At 46.3% G+C, this 27,880-nt stretch overlaps 1 protein-coding gene across 2 annotated transcripts; it reads right to left on the bottom strand.

Moving 5' to 3' along the window:
- Positions 1-27,049, bottom strand: Hdac1 (histone deacetylase 1). Of its 2 annotated transcripts, none has more exons than NM_001025409.1 (14): positions 26,970-27,036; positions 20,013-20,125; positions 15,067-15,184; positions 9,282-9,356; positions 6,767-6,905; positions 6,176-6,317; positions 5,031-5,123; positions 2,878-2,986; positions 2,658-2,798; positions 1,961-2,069; positions 1,735-1,865; positions 1,280-1,432; positions 834-882; positions 1-571 (listed from the first exon to the last, which is right to left on the bottom strand). In NM_001025409.1, exons 1-14 carry the CDS (start codon positions 27,016-27,018, stop codon positions 544-546), a joined length of 1,449 nt encoding a protein of 482 aa, NP_001020580.1. In that variant the 5' UTR covers positions 27,019-27,036; the 3' UTR covers positions 1-543. The 2 variants fall into 2 exon arrangements, with proteins under 2 accessions (NP_001020580.1, XP_087403990.1); XM_087547864.1 differs by having other exon boundaries at positions 6-571; positions 834-879; positions 1,276-1,432; positions 26,970-27,049.
- Between the last annotated feature and the right edge of the window lie 831 nt (positions 27,050-27,880).

The following is a 27,880-nucleotide window of genomic DNA, read 5'->3' on the forward strand; positions in this document are numbered from 1 at the left end:
GAAGGTATAGAAACGCGCTGTTTTATTACAAAGAGTCTCACAAAAATGAAAATATCTCAAAAAGGAAGCTAGGCTAACAACCTCCACCTGCAGAATTGGGGGAAGACGGGGCAGTGTAAGTTTTTCTGCTTGCCCGGGGTGGGTGGGAAGGTAGAAACAGAACCAATCTAAAAATGGCTGATATTACCCAAGCCTGAAAAGGGGCCCCAGAAGACACAGTCGCCCCTGCTGAAAAGCTTAACAAGGCCATCCTAGCAGAGCTCCTAAGCAGGCACTTGCAGTTCAGGATTTAGTCTTCCGGTTGTTTTCTTTTCACCTGGACCCTACGTGGTTCAAAACTCAGACCTAGGGCAGGACGGACAAGGGAGCTCTGGGAAGAAGAGTTCTCCCAGTACCACTGCCCTGTGCGCTGGTCCCTATCTAGTCCCTGGGGACGTTATATTTAATATATTTTATATAAATACACAGGAATAGAAAATATAAAATCTGAGAAATTGAGGGAAAGTAAGGGACTTGGAGAGAAGATGGAGCTGCAGACCTTGCTCAGGCCATCTTGACCTCTTCTTTGACCCTGTGGAGAGTACAGATGGGCATGAGAAAATAGTAGAGGGACTGAAGCACAAATATGGCTACAATGACTTCCACAGGACTGTGGCTGCCCAGGTGACTGCTGGGAACTGGGGCTTCCTAGTTATGCAGAAACATACACCCTGAAAGAGGCCTTTGTAAGCTGCCCAGCTGCCCCTGCTCCTTCCCTTCCCTCTCAGTGGTAGGACGGACACAAGGGGGATGAGTTCTGACGCTACAGAGATGGCCAACAGCTCCTTCCTCACCCTTTGGCTTCTGGCTTCTCCTCCTTGGTTTTCTCCTCTTCTGTGACTTCTAGAAAATAAAAGAAAACATGTTTGAAGGCCTCATCTAAAAAGACCCAGGTCAGGCAGTGGGACTCTTCTATCCGGAAACCCCTTCTTTAATATACAGCTCACTGGTTACAGAAAAATGAGAAAAGCCCATCCCAGGTCTTCTGGTGAGGCTGGCTGAGAACAGGTCAGACCGGTTTCCCAGCCTGTTTCAGCAAGAACACAGGCAGGGGCAGCCCCCTGGGAAAAGGGCTAGGGTGGTATGTGGGAGCCAGGGTCAATCAGCCAGCAGAGACCAAGAGTGTCATTGTGTGGTCTTGCCACTTGTAGGAGCCACTGAAAGACTCCCCTTCAGTGTAAGATCCAAAGGAGCTGGCGGGGGCTGGGTCACGCTCCTTCCTGATCCAACCCAAACCCACCTTTTTTCTCCTCGGGATCTTTTTCTTTTTCATCTTCTGTTTTGACTCTTTTGGCTTTTTTGAAGTTAGAAGAGTTCTTGCGACCTCCTTCTCCCTCCTCATCAGAATCAGAGAATTCCTCCTCACAGGCAATGCGTTTGTCAGAGGAGCAGACTGGGAGGCAATAGATAAACATTGGTATGAGAGCAAGGGGCCATTTCAGGTTCTATGCCCAATGCTTCCCTGAGTGTCCTTCAAGAGGACACAGGGATTGAATGGTACAGCACCTTCCTGGATAAGAAGAACCTGGTTTCCAACCCCAGCACCCCTCATCAAGGTACCAAGGACAGCTACCAAGTCGCAGGTGGGGTTCATGCATGTGTGCACGCTGTTTCTAACAGCTGGGAAGCTTGGAGGAGATGGGAAGTGTAGAACCCCATACTGAGCAGGGGACAGACCCCTGGATCTAGTCTTACTGGAAATTCGTTTGTCAGGGTCTTCCTCATCCTCATCACCGCTCTCTTCTGGGATGGCATCCTCTGGGATGGCCTGCATTTGGACCCCAGGGGCATGGGGCAGCATTCTCAAGTTCTCAAAGAGCCGCTGCCTACAGTTAACCAGGAGAGAGGGTGGGTGGTATCTAGTTAGAGACAAATCAGAATCAGGCCTGTTAACTTGAGGGACAACTTGGCAAACACTCACTTGATCTTCTCCAGGTATTCATTAGTGTTCTGGTTAGTCATATTGGAAGGGCTGATGTGAAGCTTGAAATCTGGTCCAAAGTATTCAAAGTAGTCATTGTATGGTAGCTCTGAGGGGAATGGGAGAAAACAGTAAAGACATGGCCGCCACAGGCCATGGAAAAGCATGTGGAGCTTCCTCTGCGTCTGTTTACCCACCTATCAAAGAGAAGACAGAACAAAGCCAGGACACCTACAAAACTCCGACCTGCTCTGCTTTGTCTTTTTGAGATAAGGTCTTTCTGACCAGGCTGGCGTGAGCCTCCTTCCGAAAGGCTGGGATCACACACAGGACCCACTGTGCCTGGCCAGAGTTCTAATCTTTATACCATTCTCAGTATCAACCCCAGTGGAATGTGTGACTAGGCAGGGAGGAATCCACACCCCCAGTGCAGAGCTCTAGGCACTCCTGTATTCATTTGCTAGCCTATGCAGTGCAAATCAAACATCTGAGTAACAATGTCCTGACCAAAAACACGGGGGAGAAGACAAGACTAGGGGAAAACTGATGGCTAAGGTTTGCTTACAAGACAATAGTCAGTCAGGAAGGAGCCTCTGAGTATGAAAAAGAAAGGCCTTATGACTAAGTAGCAAAGTTGTAAATGAAGGCACATGGCATCTAGCTCCCACCCAGCCTAACCTGGCCCTGGAGCTAATACCATTAGGGATCTCTGTGTCCAGGGCCACAGCTGTCTCGTAAGTCCAGCACCGAGCGACATTACGGATGGTATAGCCACCTCCTCCCAACATTAGCATCGGCAAGTTGAAACTCTTCACGAACTCCACACACTTGGCATGTCCTTTGGAAGGAAAAGGGATGTTGGTTTACATGGAACCCAGCAGACCCTGCCCACCTATGCGTGTGCTACGTGGTCTCACCTTTGATGGTCAGATTGAAGCAACCTAGCCGATCCCCAGACAGGGAGTCTGAGCCGCACTGTAGGACCACTGCACTAGGCTGGAACATCTCCATTACTTTGGACATGACCTAAAAAGATACAACATCTTCGTCCTTACGATCAACCTCCAAGAACAACATGTGAGGTCCAGAGGTACAAAGTCCCAGCATTTTCTTCCTTTTCATGTACTTCCCTGATACTGTGTGGTAGACAAGAGGTTTCTGATTTGAAAGCATCTGCAAAGATTATCACAGCCCCAACGACTGAGCTTTGAATGGCTTCCCGTCAACTCCTTCCTCTTTTCCTTTTTTAACTGCCAACTTCCCAAGCTGCTTCCTTTCAGAAGCTTCTCAACCTCTAGCTGCATCTGCTCTACTCCTTTGTCCCTATAGATTTAATGTATTTTTGTATATTTTATTCTCAAACCTAAGCATATGCACTGTTACTCAGGAGCCTGTAAGTGGAGCTTCTGTCATGTTACCTTTCTCTAAGCACATGTGGGCATTTGTCTGTGACCACACTAAATACTTGATTAACAGTCTGTCTGCCACTTCACTCTATGTGGCATATATTCCTTTTGTCCTGTGTCATCCCCTCAGTCTTAACCTCTTTCTTCACATAGGTACTTCCTCATTTAAAAAAAAAAAAATCCAGCTCAAGGCCTGGCATGGTGTCACAATTTAGTCACAGCACTCAGGAGGCAGAGGCAGGTAGATCTCTGTGATCCGAGGACAGTCTAGTCTATAGTGAGTTCCAGGCCAGGATTACATTGGTGAGAATCTCTGCCGTCCACACTACCTATCCCAGGCACCCCTGTAAAAATACAGGCTCCAGTCAGCCTACTGAGGACTCTAACAGCAAGCCTGTCTGTACAACATGCCACACGGCCTTTCCAGAGTCTCTGGATAGACTAAACAGCTAGGGGCTCTACCCTATAAAGACTAGAATAAACCCCAATATCTTTCTTTCTTTTTTTTGGAAAGATTTACTTATCCCATTACAGATGGTTGTGAGCCACCATGTGGTTGCTGGGGATTGAACTCAGACCTCTGGAAGAGCAGTTGGAGCTCTTATCCGCTGAGCCATCTCTCCAGCCCTAAACCCCAATTTCTTAAAATGTTTAGATATTAGTAAAAGGCTGCAAGAAACATGAAACACTCAGGAAACGGAACATAATGAAATGAACAAATAATCTCCTAGCGGCCAATTACAACAATGCAGAAGAGACATAGAACACCGAGGGGCTGCTATCACTGTCAGACCAGCCCGCTCCCATCTTTCTTTGATGTAATGTGTTTTATCAAATAAACTGCTTAAATGGTCACAAACAATAACAAAGGAAAAACCCCATTAGTGCTCTGTATAACAATTTCTGATTCTATCTTATGGGGAAGCTCTTTAAGCAGGAAGGTATACAACTCAAAATAGCTTCAGGAAGTCCCTGAAACTGAACAGATTCACTAGGCCTTCTCCCTGACAAAGCAGTAAAAGCTGCAAAAAAAGTTTCAGACTCAACCAGCTCTCTGAAGAATCAGAAACTGCTGAGTTGCCTGGAAAAGGTTCAGATCAACTCAGACTCCGGAAATGATACTCTCCAACCAGTTGAACTGCCTGAGGGCTGGGCAGTGTCCTTCAGGTTCCTAGCTTTTGTGAGCTGTTTCACAGGCTGGGGAAGGCTTTAGTGATACAGCTGTCTTTGAGACATTTCTTTTCCTATAGGTAACCTCTTACCAATACTGTATGTAATCCCAATAAAACTCAATGGTTCACCAGATTGGATTTTGGTGGTATCTGTACTTTGGTCGGTTGTGGGTTCCCTATCTGTAATGAATAGACATGTGTGTTACATAGTCCCTGGAAAAGTTTTGTCACACAACAACTGACCACACACTGTTGAATACATATTATTTACCTCCCACAAAGATTGTGCCTTGCACATTACTGTACTGAGGGACAGCCTCCCAGATGGGAGAAACAAATTACATAGATGGTTTGTTTCCCTGATAGCACACAACAGTAAAAGTTGAAAATGCTTCCTTTCCAGTTAGCCACTGTGAGGAACGACCTTCCCCTTGATCAATCCCAATGTAGTCCGAGGGGTAAGCCAGGCAAAAGGTGAGCCCAGGTACTTACTGGCTTAAAGATGGCTTCATAGGACTCATCATCAATGCCATCTCGCAGTGGGTAGTTAACGGCGTAGTACTTGCCTTTGCCAGCCCCAATATCCTAAATCAAAAGGGACATTAAAATAAAATCAAAAGGCAAAAGCAGTCAGGGATTCAAAGATGGAGCTGGAAGGCAAGGAGAGAGGTAGTGGTTCTGTGTGAGACAAGCTGAGCCCAGGAGATCAGGGGTCTGAGGAGCCCAACTCACAACCTCTCAGTGTTCTCAAGTTACACTGAGCAGAGACTGAATGCCCTATCCCACCGCACAAGATTCCTGCTTCTAGTTAAGAGCAAGCAAGGAGGTGGGTCCCAGAAGAAAATCCACCTCCCACACCTCTGCCCAGAGTTTTACTGTACACTCCTCTATTCTGTCCTTTCTAGAAAGCTGTGGAGGGCAAGCCACAGAAAAGCTTCTTCTAGTTCACCTCAATAGCCAAAGTGGCTCACTCGAGTGTCTGCTGTATCGAACAACTTCATTAGCAGCATTTCCCACCTAAGGGTGACTGGCAGGGCAAACCTCCCTCCCTGTATTCATGCTAACAGACAGACGGAGCAGCCTTAGGAAGGGAGCAAGGCCGCTGTTAACTGTTCTCTGTAAGATTCAGGCTTTCTTAGTGTTTTAGGTGAGAACACTGCTTCCAGTCACAGTGCTAAAGGGGAAGGCGACCTGAAATAAAGAGCCTTTGGGGTGACTGCCAGGAGCCCTAACCCCCACTCCAAATGCAAGCGTAAGGACGAAGAGTGTGATGCAAGGGGCTGGGGACTTAGCTCAGTGGTAGAGTGCTTGCCTAGCAAGCACAAGGCCCTGAGTTCAGACCCCAGCTCCAAAAAAAAAAAAAAAAAAAAAGAAAAAAGAAAAGAAAAAAGAAAAAAAAAAAGTGTGATGCAAGCCCAGCTGTGGTCAGGAGGCTGGGACAACGAGCCAGGAAACCCTCAATTCTCTTGACCCCTATGTCCTAACGTCTTCCTCTTCCAGAGTAAAGGGTGTACGCGCCCCAAGACAGTGGTATGGGATTCTGAATGGCAGAAGAGGCAAGAAGTAGATTTTAGTGACTCAGGATAGGAGAGTTAGGGCTGAAGGTGAGTTGGTTGGTCCCTAAAGGGAGTTCTCACCCGTAGGTCCCCAGTTCCTGGGAAGTACTCTCCGTATTTATGAAAGGACACAGTCATGACCCGGTCTGTGGTATAGAAGGCCTCTTCCACGCCATCGCCATGGTGAATGTCAATGTCAATATACAGCACCCTCTGGTGATACCTAGGATCAGAAGGTGATGAGGGCCCTGGGGCTCTTCAGGGATGGGACGCGCCAAGGGCGCCAGGTCCCAGCTTACCGGGCTAGCTGCCTCCCTCAGGTATATCTAAGCACCAGAGACGTGGAAACTGGCTGAAGGGAGGTGGAAGAGTGGCCGGGGTGTCTCCAGAGGCCTGACGACCATGTCTGACCTTCCTACTCTACAGCCAGGGTCAACTGCAGTCGCACAGGGACACTCTGGAGGCAGGGTCTGAGCAGCGCTCGCCCCAGAGCTTGCCGTGGGCTCAGATCAAACCAAGGCCCAGTCAAGGAGAGGATGCCAGAGACACTCATGGACACATCCTAGCCAGCACGCCATAAGGAAAGCAAACTAGGGAAGCAAGCCCAGGGGGACAGGGAAGTGGGACCTGGCCTAAGGTGCTCCTCCAAGACACAAGGCCAGGCAGGCGTACTTTAGCAGTTCCAGGATGGCCAAGACAATATCATTGACGTAACAGAAGCCGGATGCTTCAGACTTCTTCGCATGGTGCAGGCCCCCAGCCCAGTTCACAGCGATGTCCGTCTGCTGCTTATTGAGTTTCACAGCACTCGCTAAGCATGGAAAGAGAGCACACGCTGTTACTAAACCATTCCCTTAGCCCCTGAGGACCCAATGAGAGGTACTTTATTTTACAGGTGTCGAGTATAAAATTCACTAGTCACTACTTCTCATTTCAATAGGAAATATACCTAAGACTGACCACTAAAGTTTTCAAGCCAAGAATCATAACCCATTTGTACTCTTAAAAGTGATTTAGTGGGTCATACATATTTTATTGTAGAATAAAACAACAAAAATATTAGAGTAATAGTACAGGTGATTTATTTTGTGGATAACTGGTGTAACAGTGAGTAAGTACTTATATGTACTGCATACATAGTTACCGTGTCCTTGAATGCATTGTAAAAGTATTCATTATTGTGGTTCACAGTCAAAAAATTAAGGATGGGGGTTGGGGATTTAGCTCAGTGGTAGAGCGCTTGCCTAGCAAACGCAAGGCCCTGGGTTCAGTCCTCAGCTCCAGGAAAAAAAAGAAAGAAAAAAAAATTAAGGATGCACGGATTCACAGTACGAAGATGTCAGAGCAGACAGGCACACACCTGTGGCAGCAGTGTTAGCTTCAGCAGCAACTAAAGCGTGCACTAATGCACGACATACCAAAAGGGGACAAGTTTATCAAAGTGTGTGTAACACATTCACCATGCAGCCACCACACCGTAAAACACTACACACAACCAGTTTAAAGCTAAGTGCAGATGATTAGAGCTGTAGGCCAGCCTGGGCTACAGAATGAGATTTAAAAAAAAAAAGTGTGTGTGTGTGTGTGTGTAGATTTAGCTCAGCGGTAGAGCGATTGCCTAGCAAGCACAAGGCCCTGGGTTCAGTCCCCAGCTCCGGGGGGGGGGGGGGGGGGGGGGGGAAGCAGAATAACTCAGTTAAAATGCCTGTGGGCTTGCCACTGAGCCTGACCACCCAAGTTCAATTCCCTAGAACCTGCGTGCAGAAGGAGAGAACTACCTTTTGTAAGTTGTCCTGACTGCCACATGCAGACCACTGCATACATATACAAGAATGAGTTATACAGACAGACTGCGTTTAAGGGTGTTTTATTCTTAGACTTCCATAAGTATATTAACTCACAGGCATGAATACACAGTAACATACATAGAGACACGGACATATTAAACAAACACCAAAAATATGGCATAAAACTACATGGCGCAGCGACATAACAAGCTTTATAAGCAGACCTACAGTAGGTGCACTCCGCACTTAGGAGGCAGAGGCAGGCAGATCTCTTGAGCTTGAAGCCAGCCTGGTTTACTAAGTGAGTTCCAGGCAAGTCAGGGCCATTTCTTTCTTTCTTTCTTTCTTTTTTTTTTTGGTTCTTTTTTTTCGGAGCTGGGGACCGAACCCAGGGCCTTGCGCTTCCTAGGCAAGCGCTCTACCACTGAGCTAAATCCGCAACCCCGTCAGGGCCATTTCTTAAAACAAAACAACAACAAACCCCACTAAAACAGAAATGTTGCCATGCACCTGCACATTGTGTCTACTGTTGTGTGGGTATTTTGTCTGCATGGATGTAGACCATGTCTGCATATGCATCATGACTACCTGGTGCCCACAGAAGTAGGAAGAGGGCACTGGATCCCTTGGAACTAGAGTTGGAGCTGTCAGCTGCCGTGTGGGGGCTGAGTAAGTGTTCTTATACGCTGAGCCATTGCTCCTGCCCTGCACTTTTTTCTGGTGTTTGATTTAATAACATTCTATTCACCCAGGTCCTGAGAAAGAACAGGCTATACTACATGTAAAATACAAATGTGCAAGGCTACATACACCACTTAAATTGGTCCATAATATACATTCATACAGCAGAACTGCTTACTAACATTTCTTATTTTTTTTTTTTTTTGGTTCTTTTTTTTGGAGCTGGGGACCTAACCCAGGGCCTTGTGCTTCCTAGGCAAGCGCTCTACCACTGAGCTAAATCCCCAACCCCCTTACTAACATTTCTTAAAATGTCTCCATCCTTAAGCCACGCGTGGTGGCATTTGCTATGGTTTGGAACGGTGCTAAGGTAACCCAGAAGTTACAATGACCTGTGAGGGCTATTTATGACTTTAGAAGTTAATGACCTTACTGTTTCATACAACACAGATGTTGATCCTTCATTTTATAGATCTTTGCAGTTCACCAACTGCATTTACATATAGTGTCTTAACAAGCCCTTAAAGCCTGCAGGAAACTCCTGTATAGAAGTTCTCTGGCAGGAGGAGAATTAAGAACACCTGCCAGTACCAGGTCAAAGATCTAAAGTCAGACCCATAGGATCACTCTTAGTGGTCACAGGTCAGCAGCATCTAGAAGGCAGATAGATCTGCCAACAACCGCCCATACAGCCCAGGAAGCAGATTTAGTCTCCTTACCGACAGAGCCACCCGTGGACAACTGACAGAACTCAAACAAGCCATCAAATACCGGACAGTCCTCACCCACGTTGACTTGAAAGAAATAAGCAAAAGGTTAGTTTCCACAATTTCCTTCAGTTTTTATTTATATATTTACAGACCAATGAGAAGAAAAGCAAAACAATTTAGATTCAGAAACCTTGGATTCTAGCCCAGGTCAACGTGGAGATTTATGCTATTAATGATAATAAGTAATAATGAAATTCATCTCAACCAGTCAGAAAAAAACTTACGAGACCCTCTCCGGAATTCTGAAGACATGGCCTCACCGTAGTTCTCAAGCTGGTCTTGAACCCCTGGCCTAACCTTTCCTTCAGAAGTCTTGGCCTTCTGAGCAGCTAGGACTATGGCACACAGCATCAAAAATCTTATGAGAAAAAGCATTTGGCAAATGCTGGTGAAGGAAACCTGTATAATCGTCTCTTGGTGAGTGTTTACTGCATCTATCCTATCCCTTCTAGCCATTCCCAATACTTGATGCCCTATCCTCACACAAGCTTCTGATCTTACAAATGAGGAAGACTCAGAAAGATGACGAGACCTACAGAATTATCTGCAGAGTACAAGAGACTCCATCTACCGCTGAGTGCTTTAAATACCTGATTCATTTATCCTCACACAATCTTCTGAGGTAGAGTTTGGTCCAGTCCTATAAATGGGGAAATGGGCTCAGAGAAGTGAACTAACTGCTAATCCTGGAGGCAAAATTCAAGCCTCATGATTTTCTGCTGTGGTCCTAAAGTCCTGAGATAATGTCTCCTGGTCTTTACCAAAGTGCACTCTCATTCAATTCTCACAACTCCAAGAACTGGACAACACAGGACCACTGTGCACTGGAACGAAGACATGCAAAGAAGGTAAGCGACTTGCTGAAGACTATATGACCAGGAAGCATCAGAGTCAGAATAGGACCTAGGTGTCTTGACAACACCCAGGTGACAACTAGAGTCACTTCAAACCTGTGAGGTAAAGTACAAAGTAGGGCATGAGGTAGAAACACGTGCAAACACTAATGCAGATGAACCCAGCAGAAGCAGCCCTGGAGGGAGGGTCTGAGGAATCCCAGGCTCTCACAGGAAACAAAAGAAACTGCTTGCTGAGGTCAGGGGCAAGAGTGGGGCTATCTACCCTTACTCTCTTGCCCGGTCTTTTATCAGTAATGGTTTCCAAAGCAGAGCAAGGAGGAAGAGCCTTGGGGAGAAGAGGCTAGGAAGGGACCATCCTGGATTTGGTACCATTAGGACACAGCTATATTTGTAATAACCTTCAGAATCCTCAACTCTTGAGTCTACAGGTAAAAGTGCTTGCTCTGTAAGCCTGGTGACCAGAGTTCAATCTCTGTAACTCACAGAAAGATGGGGGTTGGGGATTTAGCTCAGTGGTAGAGCGCTTGCCTAGCAAGCACAAGGCCCTGGGTTAGGTCCCCAGCTCCGAAAAAAGAAAAAAAAAAAAAAAAAAAAAAGAAAGAAAGATGGAAGGAGTCAACCCCTCTGCCCAGACACTGCAACATACGCCCCTAGACTACACACACACATAAAAATATTTCTTTTTTCATTTTTTTTTCCAGAGCTGGGGACCGAAACCAGGGCCTTGCGCTTTACCACTGAGCTAAATCCCCAACCCCATAAAAATTATTTCTTAAAGTTACTAATCCAGTGCTACTGTAACTTGAGTTGTTCCCCAAATCTGATGCTTGTTTAGGGAGTAGGCAGTGGGTGGCTGCTCTTCAGGAACACTGGGAGGAGGCTACGTCAATAAGAACTTTGGCCCCTGGTGTCAGGCTATATATTCAAGAGCAAATAATTCCCCTCTGAGCCTTTCCTTTAGGTCATGAACTTGAGTTTTCAAAGGCTGGTTTATACTCCTTGTGGGGATGAGAAAGAATTAACCTTCAGGGCCCAACAGACATATAGCTCACATATCAGCTCACACTTGTAATCCTAACACCTGGAAGGAGGAAGGAGGATAGTGACGATTTGAACTACAGAGTAAGTTCAAGGCCAGCCTCGGCCCCACGCTCTTTTAAAAAGCAGCATCTTTGGAGACAGAGCAGGCGTGGAGGGCATGGCTATAACAGCATCACTTAAGAGGACCTCTGTAAGTCTAGAGTAGCCTGCTCACAGAATATGTCCCAAGCAGGTCTAAATAGAATTAGACCCTGTCTCAAGCAACAACAGAAGATAGCACTGTAGAAACCCGCAGAGGACTAAACACTATTGACAATGTAAGTCACACTTCAGCAACAGCTTCACTGAATGGAGGAGGAGAGGAGAGGAAAGGAGAGGAGAGGAGTGGAGAGGAGAGGAGAGGAGAGGGGGAGGAGGAGGAGGAGGAGGAGGAGGAGGGACGACCTAGAATAGAAACAAGAATCTGTGCCAGTCTTCAACTGTATTAACCACGTCTTCTTTCTTGGACTGTGGCCTGAAACGCCTGTCTGTTTGAAGTCATCTCTAGTGCATGTTACATGAAGGCTGTTATGGCACACTGTTTAGTGGGTGACAAACAATTCTGCTAATGTTCAGTACAAATGCACTCTTTGTTTTGAGACAGGGTCTTACTCTACATCCCAAGACTCATCATCTAGCCTCTGTCTCCCAAGGTGGGATGACGCCGCCTGGCTATGAAATGTAGAGACATTGATGACTGCACTCTCAGTCAGGAGTTTGCGGAGTTTTCTTCTCTACCCTTCCACCCTGCCTCATGGACGAGTCAAGTCAACAGACCACACAACAGTGCGACCCGAAGGCTCCATGACCGTCACCTTCAGCAGGTTCTCACAGGAGTTACAGGGGCTGATTATCTGGTCCAGAAATTACATTTATTTAGCCTTCCATTTTGATTTAAAAAATATTAGCAGAACATTAGTTCAAGGTTGTCAAAGTCTCAAAGCAAGTTTTTACATGCACCAAGAGTACACAAACTTGGGGCTGGAGAGATGACTCAGAGGTTAAGGGCACTGGCTACTCTTCCAGAGGTCCTGAGTTCAATTCCCAGCAACCACATGGTGGCTCACAACCCTCTGTAATGGGATCTGATGCCCTCTTCCGGTGTCTGAAGACAGCGACAGTGTACTCATATACATAAAATAAATAAATAAACCTTTAAAAGAGTACACAAACTCAGTTGGTCTAACTCAGGCGTAAATGCCTAGGTTAGATACTATTAAACATTAATAAAGAGCCCATAGGTTTTGCTTATTGCCATGGTAGACATTTCAGAAAGCACTTCATGAAGTGACATCTAAAGTCTTTGCTACTTTGATTCCTATAACAATATGAATCAAGTCTGTAAGAATTCATTAAGTTGAGACCCTTATCCTGTCCACCTTTTCTTTAAGATTAATTTGGATTGTATGTTTGTGTTTTGTCTCCACGTGTGAATATGCACCACATATGTACAGTGCCCATAAAGGCCAGAAGAGGGTATCAGATCACCTGGAACAGATGGCTACCAGCTACCATGAAGGTGTTGTCAATCAAACCTGGTACCTTTGCAAAAGCAGCCAGTGCTCTAACCATTGACCCACCTCTTTAGCTCTCTATGCCCACCTTTATTTTCAATAGGAAAGTTACAACTATAATCTTTTTTTTTAAAGATTTTATTTATTTTATATAAGTGAGCACCCTGTCACTCTCTTTAGACATACCAGAAGAGGGAGTCAGATTATGTAGCATGTGGTTGCTGGGAATTGAACTCAGGACCTCTGGAAGAGCAGTCAGTGCTCTTAACCGCTGAGCCATCTCTCCAGCCCCAATTATAATCTTATTTAATTAATTTATTCACTTTACATCCTGCTCCCTGCCCCCATTTAAAAATTTTTTTTTTACTTACTTATATATGAGTACATTGTTGCATTTAGAGATGGTTGTGAGCCACCATGGGGTAGCTGGGAACTGAACTCAGAACCCCTGGAAGAACAGTCAGTGCTCTTAACTCCAGCCCCACCAGATCTAATATTAACACACAACTTTATAAAGCTAGTTTCTGAAAAACTAGAATACTGACTAGCTCTGAACCTGCTCATTCTGAAAGGCCTTTTATTTTGTTTACCTCACAGATTTGTGAATAACAGAGATACCATATATTACCAAAAACTATTGTTCCTTGAAGGTAGGTAGGTACCATGACTGTATTAGCCTCAAATGTACGATAGATACTACTGTCTTCCTCATAGAGAGCCTCAGAGAGGCTCAAAGACTTGATTTACCACATATAATTGAGCAGGAGAGATGGTTCAGTGGGCAAAAGCACTTGCAATAAAGTCTATGACTTAAGTTCAATCCTGGAATCCATGACAGGAGAGAACCCCAAAGTTGTCCTCTGACCTTTATACACAGGCCATGTCACACATACCCCAACACACACACACACACACACACACACACACACACACACACACACACACACACACTCTCTCTCTCTCTCTCTCTCTCTCTCTCTCTCTCTCCTCTCCCTCTCTCCCTCTCCCACCCTCTCTGTCAACTTAGCAGACTAGGTGCAGCTGAACATCCAAGACACAAAATCTCAGTACCATCAAGAAAGCACAGCATTGGGGTTGGGGATTTAGCTCAGTGGTAGAGCACTTGCCTAGCAAGCGCAAGGCCCTGGGTTCAGTCCCCAGCTCCGAAAAAAAGAAAAAAAGAAAAGAAAGAAAGCACAGCATAGGGGCTGGAGAGATGGCTCAGAGGTTAAGAGCACTGATTGCTCTTCCAGAGGTCCTGAGTTCAATGTCCAGCAACCACATGGTGGCTCACAACCATCTGTAATGGGATCTGGTGCCCTCTACTGGTGTGTCTGAAGACAGCTACTGTGTACTTACGTACACAAATAAACAAATCTTAAAAAAAAGAAAGCTTAACATAAGGGTGCCTGTCTGAAAGCCTGGTAACCTGATTTTGATCCCCAAATACCACAATATGGTAGAGATATTTGACTTCAAGGCATCCCTCTGACTTTCACATGTGCATAAACAGAGACAACACACAAAAAGTAAGTGCTTTAACAAAAACCTGAAAGCTCATCTTCTTGCTATGACAGACACCAGGCTTGCCTTTCTAATGAGAGCCTTTCTAATGAGAGCCAGTTTTGTTTACAACTAAGGTAGATCCCCATTGTCAGCGTTTCATGGAAACCCCTAAAACCATCTGCAGGAAACAAATGATTGGTCCCCACGAAGTCAGCAAGAGATTCAGAGAGCAGACACTTCAATCACAAAAGAAAAGAATTTAGGTGTGACAATGAAGTCCCAATTTTCACCAATGTTTTCTCACAACTAAAACAATCACAGCTCCTACAACAGGTATGGTTTGAGATGGGATGTATCCTGAAGTGTCAGGGCCCAGCAGGCAGGGGTAGGACCGCCTCATCTCAAAGATTATATCATCTAGTCTGTCCTTTGCACCCTCTAAATACAAAATACAAAGTTAGAGCAATTAGAACTGGGCAGAGAACAGAAACCACACAGCTCACCCACTTTGTGCATTCAGTTAATGGCAGGGCCAGTGTCTCCTGCCTGCTCCGCAGCCCAAGGCCTTGTCCATTAATCATAGTTCCAGCATGCCTAGAACAACACAGCAGCCCTAACTGGACAAGCACAAGTCTACTATCAGGAGACAGGAAGAACAGATGAGATGGACAAGACACATCCGTTGTGAACTAAGTAGGGACCACAGGGTGGCACTCCCCATGAAAAGAAACCCATAGGGAGCTTTAGAGAGAGAAGGGGAGAGTGGAGCTTACTCACATCTCTGCATCTGCTTGCTGTATTCAGACATATTGTCTGGGCGAATAGAACGCAAGAACTTGATGTAGTCGTCGCTGTGGTACTTGGTCATCTCCTCAGCGTTGGCTTTGTGAGGACGCTAGAGGGTGTAGGGAGAGAGGGCAAGTTAGCCTTGACCACCGTCACTTCATTCTTTCAGTTGAGTCACTTGGACTCTTTCTGGCTGCTGAGATAAAAGATGCAAGCCAAAACACTAAGCTACGAGTTTGCTTTGAGAAGGGCAGTGGTGGTTTGAGACATTCTCTGTAGCCTTGGCTATCTAAAAATATGCTCTGTAGACCAGGCTGGCCTTGAATTCAGGAATCCTGCTGCCTCTCCTTTATCTCCCGTAGTGGTGGGATTAAGGGTGTGTGCTGTCATGCCTAGTCTGGGAAATCTTTTATAGACCATTGCACCAAGAATTCTGATGAGTCTTTCCCACTAAAACTTGCTGTGTGAGAAGGTTCCTGATGATGCTAGCACATTTCCAAACAGGGGTGTTTACTCTGTTGTATGTATATGCGTCTTCTGCTTGCATTGTGTGCACCATGTATGAACAGAGCCTATGGAGCCAGAGGGGCACTGGAGTCCCTACAGTGGGAACCCGAGAGTTGTGAGCTGCCATGCAGGTGCTGGGAATCAGACGCAGGTCCTCTGGAAGGGAAGCAGGGCTCTTCCCAGCCGTGTCATCATCTAATCCAAGCTGACCTCAAGCCCATGCCTGCCTCAGTCTGACCATTCAGCTTATTTCCCTTCCTTCTTCTCCAAAGAGTATGGTGCAGCAGGCCTCTACCACAGTACTCAGCACACAGAAGAGACCAGGGATCAGACCTGAACTACATAGTTCAAGTCCCGCCGAGAGTATAAAGCTGTCTTTTTAAAAAATTGTTTCATTTATTTACATTCCAGCTGCTGTCCCAACCCATCCTCCCTCCCACAGTTCCTCATCCCATTCCTCCTGCCCCTTGCCCCTGAGAGGTGCTCCCCTCACCTCCCGACCAGGCATCTCCCTTCCTGGGGCCTCAAATCTCTTGAGGATTAGGCACATCTCCCATTGAGACCAGAGACCAGGCAGATAGAGCAGAGACCTGCTCTATGTGCTGAAAACTGCCTTTAATGAGACAAAGACTGCTGTACTAGGGGCTGAGGTCTGTGAAGGAGTTCCAGGCCAGCTGGGATATGGAGAAGCCCAGTCTGGGAAGGGAAGCAAACGCTCTTCTCCCTGTCCCTTATAAAAGGATCATCTTGAGATGCCCACCTATCTTGTCTATAGTTTAAACAACTAACCTTTATTGAGTGTTATTCTGTATCCTTCATGTGCACAATAGTTAAAGCTCATAGCAGTGTTGCCCTCACTTGCAGTGGAATTTTGTGATTACAGCAGAAAAGGTTACACTGGTGGTAACACTTGACTGGAAACAGTATCCAACTCTAGGCACTATTTGGACCTCATTTAATCATATATATGATCCCTTATTGGTGGTTGTGACTCACTGCGTAGTTGCTGGGTACTGAACTCAGGACCTCTGGAAGAGCAGCCAGTGTGCACTTACCCACTGAGGCATCTCATCTGCCCTTTTTTTAAAAATTTTATTTTATTTATATGAGTACACTGTAGCTGTCTTCAGACACACCAGAAGAGGGCATCAGATCTCATCACAGATCATTGTGAGCCACCATGTGGTTGCTGGGAATTGAACGCAGGACCTCTGGAAGAGCAGTCAGTGCTCTTAACCACTGAGCCATCTCTCCAGCCCCACCAATGTGAGGAAAAATAAAGCACCCAGGGGCCAAGCAGCATAACTCATATCTGGAATCACATGGCTCAGGAGGCTGGGGCAACAGAGGAAGCCTAAGGCTAGACAAGGACACGTAACAAGTTCCAGGACAATGGAAGCTACAGAGTAAAATCATTTTTCAAAAGCAAAGATGCACCTTTAATCCCAGCAAATGAAGGATCTCTGTGAGTTCTAGGATAGCCAGGGCTACACAGAGAAACACTGCCTCAAAAACTGGAACCTACCACAGGTTTGGTTTTGTTTTGCATTTTTAGCCTTATCTGCCATGTGTGCACAGGGCGTGAACACCGCCACAGTGCAGGTCAGAGAACACCTGCAGGACCCGGCTGTCGCCTTCTACTATGTGGCTCTGGGTATTAGACGGAGGTCCTAGGCTCCAAGTGTCTGCACCCAAGAGCCATAAACAGTAATAAACTAAGGCCTTATCCTCTTGGCAATATCAGCAAAGCTCTGAGGTGGTTCTGGCTTCTAGACACTACCACATAAACCCTAACCCCATTTTGGTCTGTGTTCTGAGTTGAGACTCACAGTTCTTTTTAAGACGGGGTCTCAATATGCAGTTCTAGCTGTCCTGGAACTCATTTTGTAGTTCAGGATGGCTCTGAACTCACAGAAATCTGACATTCACCACTACAGCAGCTCTATCCAGGAGTCCTAGAAGCACATTTAAATCAGTTGGATTAAACAATTTTTTGCTGCACAACCAGCAGCACTCAAGTTCAACTTTGCTCTCGGAATTTCTTTCTATTTCTGTTAATGAAATCAGTGTCCAGTCAGGGTGAATGATCTGTGTCAGTTAAACTCTGGAAGCAAGCCTATATACATATATTCTCCCCACTTCAGGCGTGGTGGTGTAATGGAGGGTTCATGTTGAAGGCTAGTCTGTGTTACATAGTGAATTCAGGTTATCCTGGACTAACTTCAAGAAAGAGGAGAAAGGGGGCCAATGGAAAGAAAGCTCAGAGGTTAGGAGCACTGGCTGCTCTTCCAGAGGACCAGGATTTGGTTCTCAGCACCTACATGGCAGGTCAAAACTGTAACTTCCGTTCCAAAAGATCTGGCGCCCTCTTTTGACCTTTTCTCATTCTGCTGGGATAACCTCAATGGTAACTGGCCTTGCTATTTCTGTTATTCCTTTGTTTTTTTGGTTTTTTTTTTTTTTTTTTTTTTTGGTTCTTTATTTTGGAGCTGGGGACTGAACCCAGGGCCTTGCGCTTCCTAGGCAAGCGCTCTACCACTGAGCTAAATCCCCAGCCCCTATTCCTTTGATTTTTAAATTGTATTTTATCTGCCACTGTAAAGTAGGCAGAATACTTAATGTACATGAAGTCCTAGGTTCAATCTCCAGTACTGTATGAACTGGACATAGTAATACACGCCTGTAATTCTAGCCTTGGGAAGGCAGAGGCCGAGGTCTCAAGATCAAGGCCATCCTCCACCAAACTGAGTGGAAGCCGACCTGAGACAGAGGGCAATATATTTGGGAGGCTGGGGGCAATAAGACTGCCTAAGCGTGGGGCAGGATGTGGCTACACATACAACAAAACCCTGCCTCAACAAAACCAAAAGGAAAAAAGCTCTCTATTTTTTCCTCACTGCCCGAAGAAGAGGCAAACTGAGAATCAAGCCAAATTTAGTTAGATACTACAAATTAGATACTACAAATATATTAGTATCTTTTACACACATGCTAAAAAATAAAAACAGGCCTGGGAATTATAGCCAAAAATTAAAACAAAGACAAAAACCTCAAGCCAACATTTTAAACTTTGGAGGTTTATAACCCAAAGCTCCAGTTTTTCTTTTAAAACTGGAAGCTCAGACAAAATTCGTTAGAGCTATATATGGAAACGACAGGAGTTTACACTGAGGCTGGAGATACAGCTCGGCTGCAAGTACAGCACTCAAAGACAAAGGCCTGTGCCCCTCAGCACTGCCTAAACTCTTTGCATGCGTGTAAACTTGCAATCCAGCACCCTGGAGAGGGAGCGAGGATCAGGAGTGCCAAGGCCACCTGCAGCTATGGAGGACAGTCTAAGATACATGAACCCCTAACTCGAGACCAGCCCCACTCTCTCTCCCTTTGTCTGGTTTGAGTTGGTTGGTTGTTTTATTTTTCAAGACAGAGTCTGTCTGTGGATCCTTGGCTATCCAGGAACTCACTGTGTAGACCAGGCTAGCCTTGACTCATGGATCTGACTGCCTCTGCCGGGCTGGGACTAGAGGCCGGTGTCACCACTATCCAGCATGTTTGTTTGTTGGTTTTCTGATGAGACAAGGTTTTCTTCTAGCCCAAGCTTAGCTCAGACTCATTTAAGACTGCAGCTCAGGGGCTAGAGAGATGGCTCAGTGGTTAAGAGCACTGACTGCTCTTTCAGAGGTCCTGCGTTCAATTCCCAGCAACCACATGGTGATTCACAACCATCTGTAATGAGATCTGATGGCCTCTTCTGGTGTGTCAGAAGACAGCTACGGTGTACTTACATATAAATAAGTAAATAAATATTAAAAAAAAAAAAAAGACTGCAGCCCAGCAATCCACAGCTTCAGTACCCATGCTGGCCTTCCATGTTTGGCTTACTATACATTGACTCATTCAAGATTTTCGTTTTCTCCAAACACCACGTCACCCTCACTTCTGTGTTTGTACCTATGTTTAACCCTTGACCTGGACACCAGTCCCTTTGTGAAAGCTGGACTAAGTTCTAGTCGTTTTCATTCTTCGGAGACAGGGTCTCCTGTACCCTGGCTGGCTTTGAATTGACTCTAGTGCTGAGGGTGGCCTTGAAACCCCAATCCTACCTCTACCACCAAAATGCTAGAACTCCAGTCTTACAGCCTCATCCTTGGCTTTCTAGTCAGTCTTAAAGCTCCCACAGCTCCTCTTTTCTTTACTCTGCACCTCTCTACCATTAACATTCTTTAATTGCTACACAGACATACTACGGTAAAACTTGGTTAGCTTACATGTGTGTATTAACACTAAAGTACTTAAAAACAGAATCTTTATCTCCTTGCCAAATAATAGCCACTGAATTAATGAGCAGCTGAGGAAGGAAGATAAAGAGTGCACACAAGGAACCAGAGCCCGTAAGGCAGGCAGGGGCAGCGCTCCAGTAACTCACGCACATAGATTTCCATTTTTCGGTAGAGACCATAGTTGAGCAGCAAATTATGAGTCATTCGGATTCGGTGAGGCTTCATTGGGTGCCCTTGTCCATAATAGTAGTTTCCAACATCCCCTGAAAAGGAGAAGACCGTTTACTTTATTATTTATTTTGTCTTTTTTTTTTTTTTTTTTTTATTTTGTCTTTTTGAGACAGGGTTTCTCTGTGTACCCCTACCTGTCCCAGAATTCACTCTGTAGACCAAACTGTCTTCAAACTCAGAGATCTGCTTAACTCTGCCAAGTACTGGGATTACACCCCTGGGTTCTCTGTTCTGTTCTGCTGTTTTAAAGATTTTCAGTTATACATGCTTGTGGACACGGACACACCAGTGCAGGCATCTCTGGAGACTGTCAATCTCCTGCGAACTGCCTACTGTGGGTGCTGGGAATGGAACCCCGGGCCTCTGAAAAACACCCAGTGCTCCTAACTGCTGAACTTAACTCCAGCTCTTAGAGACACAGTTTTAGTAACACAGTTAAACACTCTCCTGGGAGAACCCAGCAAACTCCCAGAACTCTAATGCTCATTTCTTTCTAGTTTCCTCGATTCTTCCCCACTTTGAATAAAAGTAGCGCCTGGGGTTCCTACAGAAGCCGGTGTCTGAGAGTGAGCCTAGAGCATACACATACACACAGGATAAAATTGACTAGGGAAGAATGGGCAGTGCAGTGACTCATCTCGATGCACCTCAAAGGAATTCCCTTCCCACAATGAAAACCACTGACTATTACCTAGAATTAGAACCCACGGCCTACAGATAAAACCACTTTCTTATTGCTTATTTCATCTACAGACCTTGCTTCTAACTGGTCCCCGGCCTTCGTTATGACCAACTGCTCTCCTTAATGCACACTCTCATATGTGCTTTAAAAAATGTTATGGCTTCTCTTGGCTACGCCATGACTTCAGCAGGCTGGAAGTCAGCATTTGTTCAATCTGCCTTGTGCTTTGTGCTGGGTCGATCTGGGTCAATTTGACACAAACTATGGTCATCTGAGAGGAGGAAACCTCAATTGGGAAAACATGTCCATAAGACTGGGCTATGGATCAGTCTACAGAATATTTTCTTAATTAGTAATTAATGATGAAGGGCCCAGCCCACTGTGGGTGAGGTCACTCCTAAGCTGGGTTCTGTAAGAAAGCAGGCTGAGCAAGCCACGAGGCAAGCCAGTAAGCAGCACCCGCCATGGCCTCTGCATCAGCTCCTGCCTTCAGGCTTTTGCCGTTTGAGTTCTTGTCCTGACTTCCTTCAGTGATTGGATACAACATGGAAATACAAGCCCAATAAACCCTTTCCTCCCCAACTTGCTTTCTGACCATGGTGTTCCATAGCAGCAACGGAAACCCTAACTAAGACACTTCATCTGGGGGTTGGGGATTTAGCTCAGTGGTAGAGCGCTTGCCTAGGAAGCGCAAGGCCCTGGGTTCGGTCCCCAGCTCGGAAAAAAAAAAAAAAAAAAGACACTTCATCTGCGGCTGCCCACCAACCACCACCCTGGTTGTCTGGTTTCATAAGTAAACTGTTGGGAACAGCCTAGCCGTAGTTTATACAGCATCTGAGTAGTTAAGTAGCTGCTGAAGAGACCAGTCAACTATATGGCAAAATGATGCCTAAAATAACGCTACTCTACACCTGGGAGGCTTAGTGAGGAGACTAGAGGGCTAGCCTGGGATACATGGTAAGATAGTGTTCCAAAACCAGCAGCAGCACTCAGGAGGCAAAGCAAAAAGATTTCCATGAGTTTAAGGCCAACCTGGTCTACATAAAAAGTTCCAGGTGAGGTAGGGCTAGAGAGTGAGACCCTGTATCAAAAAACAAAAACCAAACCCGAAACAGAACAGTTTGCACCTGGCCCTTCATGTCACAGAAAATGTCTGCCAGTCCGCACTGGAGACACCAGATTAACAGCATCTTACACACAGTATTCACCTTGATCCCACATATCCTCAGTTTGGACAGTTCCTCAAACCTAGTTTCTCTCTGACCCATGTGTGTGACTGAGTAGGCAGTGCCACAGAGCACATGTGCAGGTGAGGGGACAGCCTTCAGGAGTGGGTCCTTTCACCTCTCACACACAGCTCACCAGGCCCTTAGGGCAAGTGTTTTACCTGCTCTTTAAAATATTTTTCGAGATCGGACCTCACTCACCATGCAGTCCAGGCTGGTTCAAACTCATTCTCCTGTCTCAGCTCCCTGACTGCTAGGATTGGACTCATGCTACCACAGCCAGACTGTACTTTTCTCCTGATGCTGCAAATTACCTCATAGATCCAAGTGACTGAACATCTCTAAAGGAACTCTATATGCAGCACCTCGCTCCTCTTGTGTTTACATATCTACATCCATAAGACCCGAAGGCACAGGCTCTATACTGTTTACACTGTGAGCTCAGTAAGCATCCAAGGATCACACTCAACTCAGAGAAATTAAGTGCCTGCCTAAGGTCACAGCTATCAACTGATCTGGAAGTCAACTCTCTGACTCCAAATCTAGGGCAGAAAATGCACCTTAGGTTCCTGGGTTCCTTCAAGTCTGCATTTATCCTAGAGAGCTCTGTGAGATCAGGAATGGTGGCACACAGGTAGAGGGAAGGGGAGTTCAAGGCCAGTCTGGATCACAGAGAGACGCTGTCTCTACATACAGATGAACATGCAGGTCTCTTTGATCGGAAGCCCAACTCAAATTGGTCCTTTTGTTGTTTTGAGAGAATGTCACTGTGGATCAGGCTGGGCTTGAATGTATAGTAATCTGACTCAGTCTCCCAAGTATGGAATTACAGGCTCAACTCACCACTCCCAGTTTAATGGATTTTTTTTTTTTTTTTTGGTTCTTATTTTCGGAGCTGGGGACCGAACCCAGGGCCTTGTGCTTCCTAGGTAAGCGCTCTACCACTGAGCTAAATCCCCAGCCCCAGTTTAATGGATTTTAATTGGGCTACTTTACCAAAAAAAAAAAAAAACAAAAACAAAAACAAAAAAAAAACTTTCGATGAAAAATTCTTTTTGCTAGGCACAGCGGCACAAAGCTTTAATCCAAACACTTGGAAAGCAGAGGCAGGCGGGTCTGTGTGCTTTGGAGGCTAGCTTGGTGAATCCAGGCCAGCAAGAACGACAAACAAAATTCCTTCCACTTAAGACAACTTAACCTTTTCTTTAGTACTGGGGACCAAATAAGAGAAGCATGCACTGAAAATGTTCTTCCTCACTACTGCTCTCCATAGAAACTGCTATTTTAGTTCCCTAGAAAGCCAGGCCATGGTGGCACACAACTTTGATCCCAGTGCTTGGGAGGCAGAGATAAGCAGATCTCTGTGGGTTCAAGACCAGCCTGGTCTACAGAACAAATTTCAGGACTACACAAAGAAACCCTGACTCAGGGGGAAGGAAAGAAGGGAGAGAGGGAGGGAAAAAAGGAGGGAGGGGAAGGGAAAGAAAAAATGACTTATTTGCCTACTGGAAAACCTGGCAGGCACAGCCAAATGAGTCCCAACTGGGAAAGATGACTTCTACGACTGAAGTCTTTTTACTCCCCACCCCCCCTTCACAACTGCTAAAGTTCTGACCCTCCAAAGTCCTACGTCACGTTCCAGGAAAGGAATGTCCTTGTAGTCACTGTACTGCATAAGCTAGCCAGAAACTCCAAGATCTTCCTGCCTCTGCTCTCAGAGTACAAGAAAGTTCATCCCTGATGCCTCAAGAACATTCCCGCTTCACCTTGGGGCTTCCTAACACTTTCCTTACTCCTTACTTCTGCCTTCAAACTTGCCTACCCTTGACATTTCCTTGTCACAGATCCAACTGCAGACGAGCAGACCTGTAGACCTGTATGGACTCTGGCTCACCTGTCCCTCCACAACCACTACAAGCTCCCTTTTGGTTATTTTATGTAAAGACCTTTTTTTTTTTTTTTTTGGTTGTTCAAAACAGGATTTCTGTATTTCTGTGTAGTCCTGGCTGTCCTGGAACTCACTCTGTAGACCAAACTTGCTTCAAACTCAGACACCCAACAGTGGTGGGAGTAATGGGACTTGGGTGTGACACCACCCACACGGCTTGTTTGTAAAGACTCACAAAACAAGACCTCATCTCTTAGATTGGTGTGCTGGGACACACCTTTAGTGCAGGAGCTGAAAGCAGAGACAGGTGGGTCTCCATTAATTCCAGCCTAGGCAAAATACAGAGACCCTGTCTCAAAAATGAAAAATTTCAAGCTAACACGTCCCCTTCATTTTTCCACTTAATCTGAATCTACCCCAATCTAGCTTCTGCCGAGTCCCTACCAGCACTTCTCTATTAGCACACACAACTTTAGTCCCTGCAGGGAAACAAGGTAGGTGGATCTCCTCGAGTTCAAGGCCAGCCTGGTCTACAGAACCAGCTCTAGAACAGCCAGAGAAATAATGCCTTGGAAAAAGAAAAAAGATTTTCCCACTCTTTTGTGTATATGAAGTCTTTCCTCCATGTATGTCTATGCAACACATTCCTGCCTAGCACACGAAGCCTGAAGAGGCCATTGGATTCTTTCCAACCAGAGTTATAAACGGTTGTAAGCCCATGGGTAGGCCCTGGGAATTGAGGACAACACCTCAGTAGGAAGTGCTCCAAACTGCTGAGCCACTCTTCTCCTCACTCAATTTCATGTTTTAATTATGTGTGTTGTGTGTCTGTGGTAGGTATGTACACACGAGTGCAGGTGGTCGTGGAAGCCAGAAGAGGGCACTGGATTCCTGAAGCTGGAATTACAGGCATCTGTGAGTCACCAAAATGGAGGCTAGTATCTGAACTCTGACCTCTACCAGAACAGTATGCACTACCAATTGCTGAACCACCTCTCAAGGCCCGCCTTTCTCCAGTCAACAAATACTTATTGCTAGTCTACTGCTAAAGAGGAAGGGAACCTCCGTCGGGAGGTAGTAGCAGCCTTTAATCCCAGCACTTGGGAGGCAGAGGAAGGAGGATCTCTGTGAGTTCAAGAACAATCTGAATGGGGTTGGGGATTGGGCTCAGTGGTAGAGCACTTGCCTAGCAAACACAAGGCCCTGGGTTCGATCCCCAGCTCCAAAAAAAAAAAAAAAGAAAAAAAAAAAAAAAAAAAGAACAATCTGACACTCTACAGCACTAGTTTCAGGACAACCAAGGCTATGCAGAGAAAGTCTGTCTCAAGGAAAAAAAAGGAGAGAAAGGGAGGAGAAATTATGTAATTCTAGTATAATCTCAAAAAACCATTTTATGCCTATTACCCACTACCCAGCATTTTAAGAAGTTGGGATACAGAGACTTTTCTCCAAGAAATGTATTATCGACAAGAAACAAAAAAGTAACTAAACAAAAAACGCGGCTGATAGGCACTGTGGTGCACCCCTTTAATACCAGCACTCAGAAGACAGAAGCCAGGGGATCCCTTTGGAGGCCAGCCTGGTCTACAAAAGCTACAAAGTCCAGGACAGCCAGGGCTGTTATAGACAAGCCCTGCCTTGAAAACAAAACAACAAAAGAGAAACAAGAAGCCAGGCTTGGTGGCCGGTCAGCTCACAGCACCGGGCAAGACTGAAACAGGAATGTAGCTAACAGTTGAAAGACAGAATGGCGATGAGCAATCAAGGCCACTGAACCTTCTTAGTCCACTTCTTTAGAATTAAAACAAGCCAGGGTATGGGCACAAGCCTTTAATTCTAGCAATCGGAAGGCAGAGTGGGATGAACCTCTCCCAGTGGGAGGCAACCCTGATCTACAAAGTGAGTCCCAGGCTAGCCAGGGTTACACAGAGACCATTTCCAAATTAAAAAAAAAAAAGGGGGGGGGGAGTAATTTCAACATAGATCTTCACCCTCTACAGCTGTAGTTGTCATACCCCTTTTCTAAACTGACTAAAATTACTATCGGAATTACTTTTCACTGACAATTATCAAAAATATCTGTCTTTTACATTTCAGACCTAAATGGCCAACCACCTACTGGATGGTTGCCTAGATGTCCCCTAAACAACTCAACAGTTATTCCTAAAACACAAACACAAACGCTGGACGAAGTGGTGTAAGCCTGGACTCAGCGTTCAGGAAGCTGAGTCTTAAATTCAAGACCAGTGTGAGCTACACTCTAAGAACCTATCTCAGATAAAGGCGCCGCCCGCCCCCCCCCCCCTGCTGTTAGCTCGACTTCCCAGGACCGGGTTTGAAACTCTAGTTCTTGGGGTCCTAAGCACTGACACACCTGCTCCTCCACAGGGTGGGCTGAGGCTCCTACTCTGTGTTCCCCAACACTCAACACTGCCTTGTCCCAGCACTAACACCGAAAGGTACCTGTGACATTGTCTAGCTCCCCCTTCAGACGGGAACTCAAGACAGGAAATGTGCCTCGATGAGCCCTCTAGCCCCAACAGAAACACTACCCAGGACAGAGTAAGATACCCCATATTGGTTCAATGAAAAGTCGGTTTAACAAGTTGCACCTTTCTCCCTGCATCCCTGGGGAGCCCCATTTCCCAACCAGCAACTGCAGGCCCTACTCCTAGACTTGGGGGGGATGAAGTGGGGGAGGGGTGGCCAGACCTGCAGAACTCACCCAAAAAAAAAAAAAAATTACAGGGAAAGACCTTTGTATTCTCAGCAGGAAAAGGTACCCTAGTAAACCGTCTCCATCATCTTCCGATGCCCGCCGCCAGGCTTAGCCTTCCCTCCAGGAGTCCCTCTCCAACTTCGCGTAGGATTCCCTGAGAATCTCCGCCACCGAGATTACCGCAGGCTACCCCCTCCACGACCCCCGCCTCATCTCGGCCTCAGCCTCGACTTCCTCTCTTCAACCTCCCCCTTCAGCCTCGACTTTTCCTCAACCTCCCGCTTCAGCCTCGACCTCCTCCCAGCCTTCTCCCCCAAGCCTTTCCCCAACGCCCGGCCCCAGCCGCGAAGCCGCCGCTCACCGTCGTAGTAGTAACAGACTTTCCTCTTGGTGCCCTGAGTCTGCGCCATCTTGCTCGCCGCCCGGACCTCCCGTCAGTCTGTCCGCCCGCCCGCCCGCGGCTCCTCTAGGCGTCCGACCCGGGGGAGGGGCCAGTCTCGTAGCCCCGCCCACCCTTAGGACTCACCTATAGCCACACAGCCCGGGCCCCACTCTAACCAATCAGCACATGCGGGGCCGGGCCCGGAACTCGGCGGGGGGCAAGGGCAGCTTAGAGAAGCCACGGCGGGCCCCCTGGGCCTGTACCAAAGTCCGGCGCGGAGGGGTGGGGGAGTCCGGGGGCCATACCATCAAGTCCCGGGGGAGGGAGTCTGCTCCGTAAACTCTGCAGCCGGCTTCACAGTTGGGAGCGTGTGCAAAGATCAGAGGCCAACTTTCTCGTTTTACCGAGAATATGCCGAGGCTTCCCGGGGAAAGATGCTTGCGCAAGGTCAGGCAGCTAAAAGACTAGGTTTGGTCTGGATTAGAACTCGAGAGAGAGAAATGAATGACAAGGAACAGAAAGAAAATATCCAAAGGCCTACTGTAGTGGGGCAAGACCTTTCGTGTTCACAAGTTCTGATGGACTTTCTTTAATGTCAAAGCTCCTTTTCAGTTGGGCGTGGTTGCCATGTCCTTGATCCCAGCATTCAGGAGGCAGAGTCAGGAAGGTCTCTGTAGATTGAGGCCAGCTTACTCTCCATCGCGAAAGCCTCTCTCAAAAATATAACAAAACAATTTTACAGATAAAGTTGAAGAACTTCAGGTCTTTGGGAGTTATTCAATGTTACAAATTAAATTCCATTTCCAATTGTACACACTTTAAAAAAAAAAAAAAGACAAAACCCTATATGCCCCAGCATGGTGACAAAGTAGCAGGACTTGATGCTTTGT

The sequence above is a fragment of the Rattus norvegicus genome, chromosome 5 (assembly GCF_021556685.1).
Source record: "Rattus norvegicus strain SHRSP/BbbUtx chromosome 5, alternate assembly SHRSP_T2T, whole genome shotgun sequence".
Classification (NCBI taxonomy): Eukaryota; Metazoa; Chordata; class Mammalia; order Rodentia; family Muridae; genus Rattus; species Rattus norvegicus.

Excerpts from the sequence above, each read along its gene's own strand:
- Hdac1 (XM_087547864.1), bottom strand. The coding sequence starts at position 27,018 with ATGGCGCAGACTCAGGGCACCAAGAGGAAAGTCTGTTACTACTACGAC. Across the intron at positions 9,357-15,066 it reads CAGCAAGCAGATGCAGAGAT|TCAACGTGGGTGAGGACTGT; the intron begins GTGAGTAAGCTC and ends ATTTCTTTCAAG. Across the intron at positions 1,866-1,960 it reads GAATACCTGGAGAAGATCAA|GCAGCGGCTCTTTGAGAACT; the intron begins GTGAGTGTTTGC and ends GGTTAACTGTAG.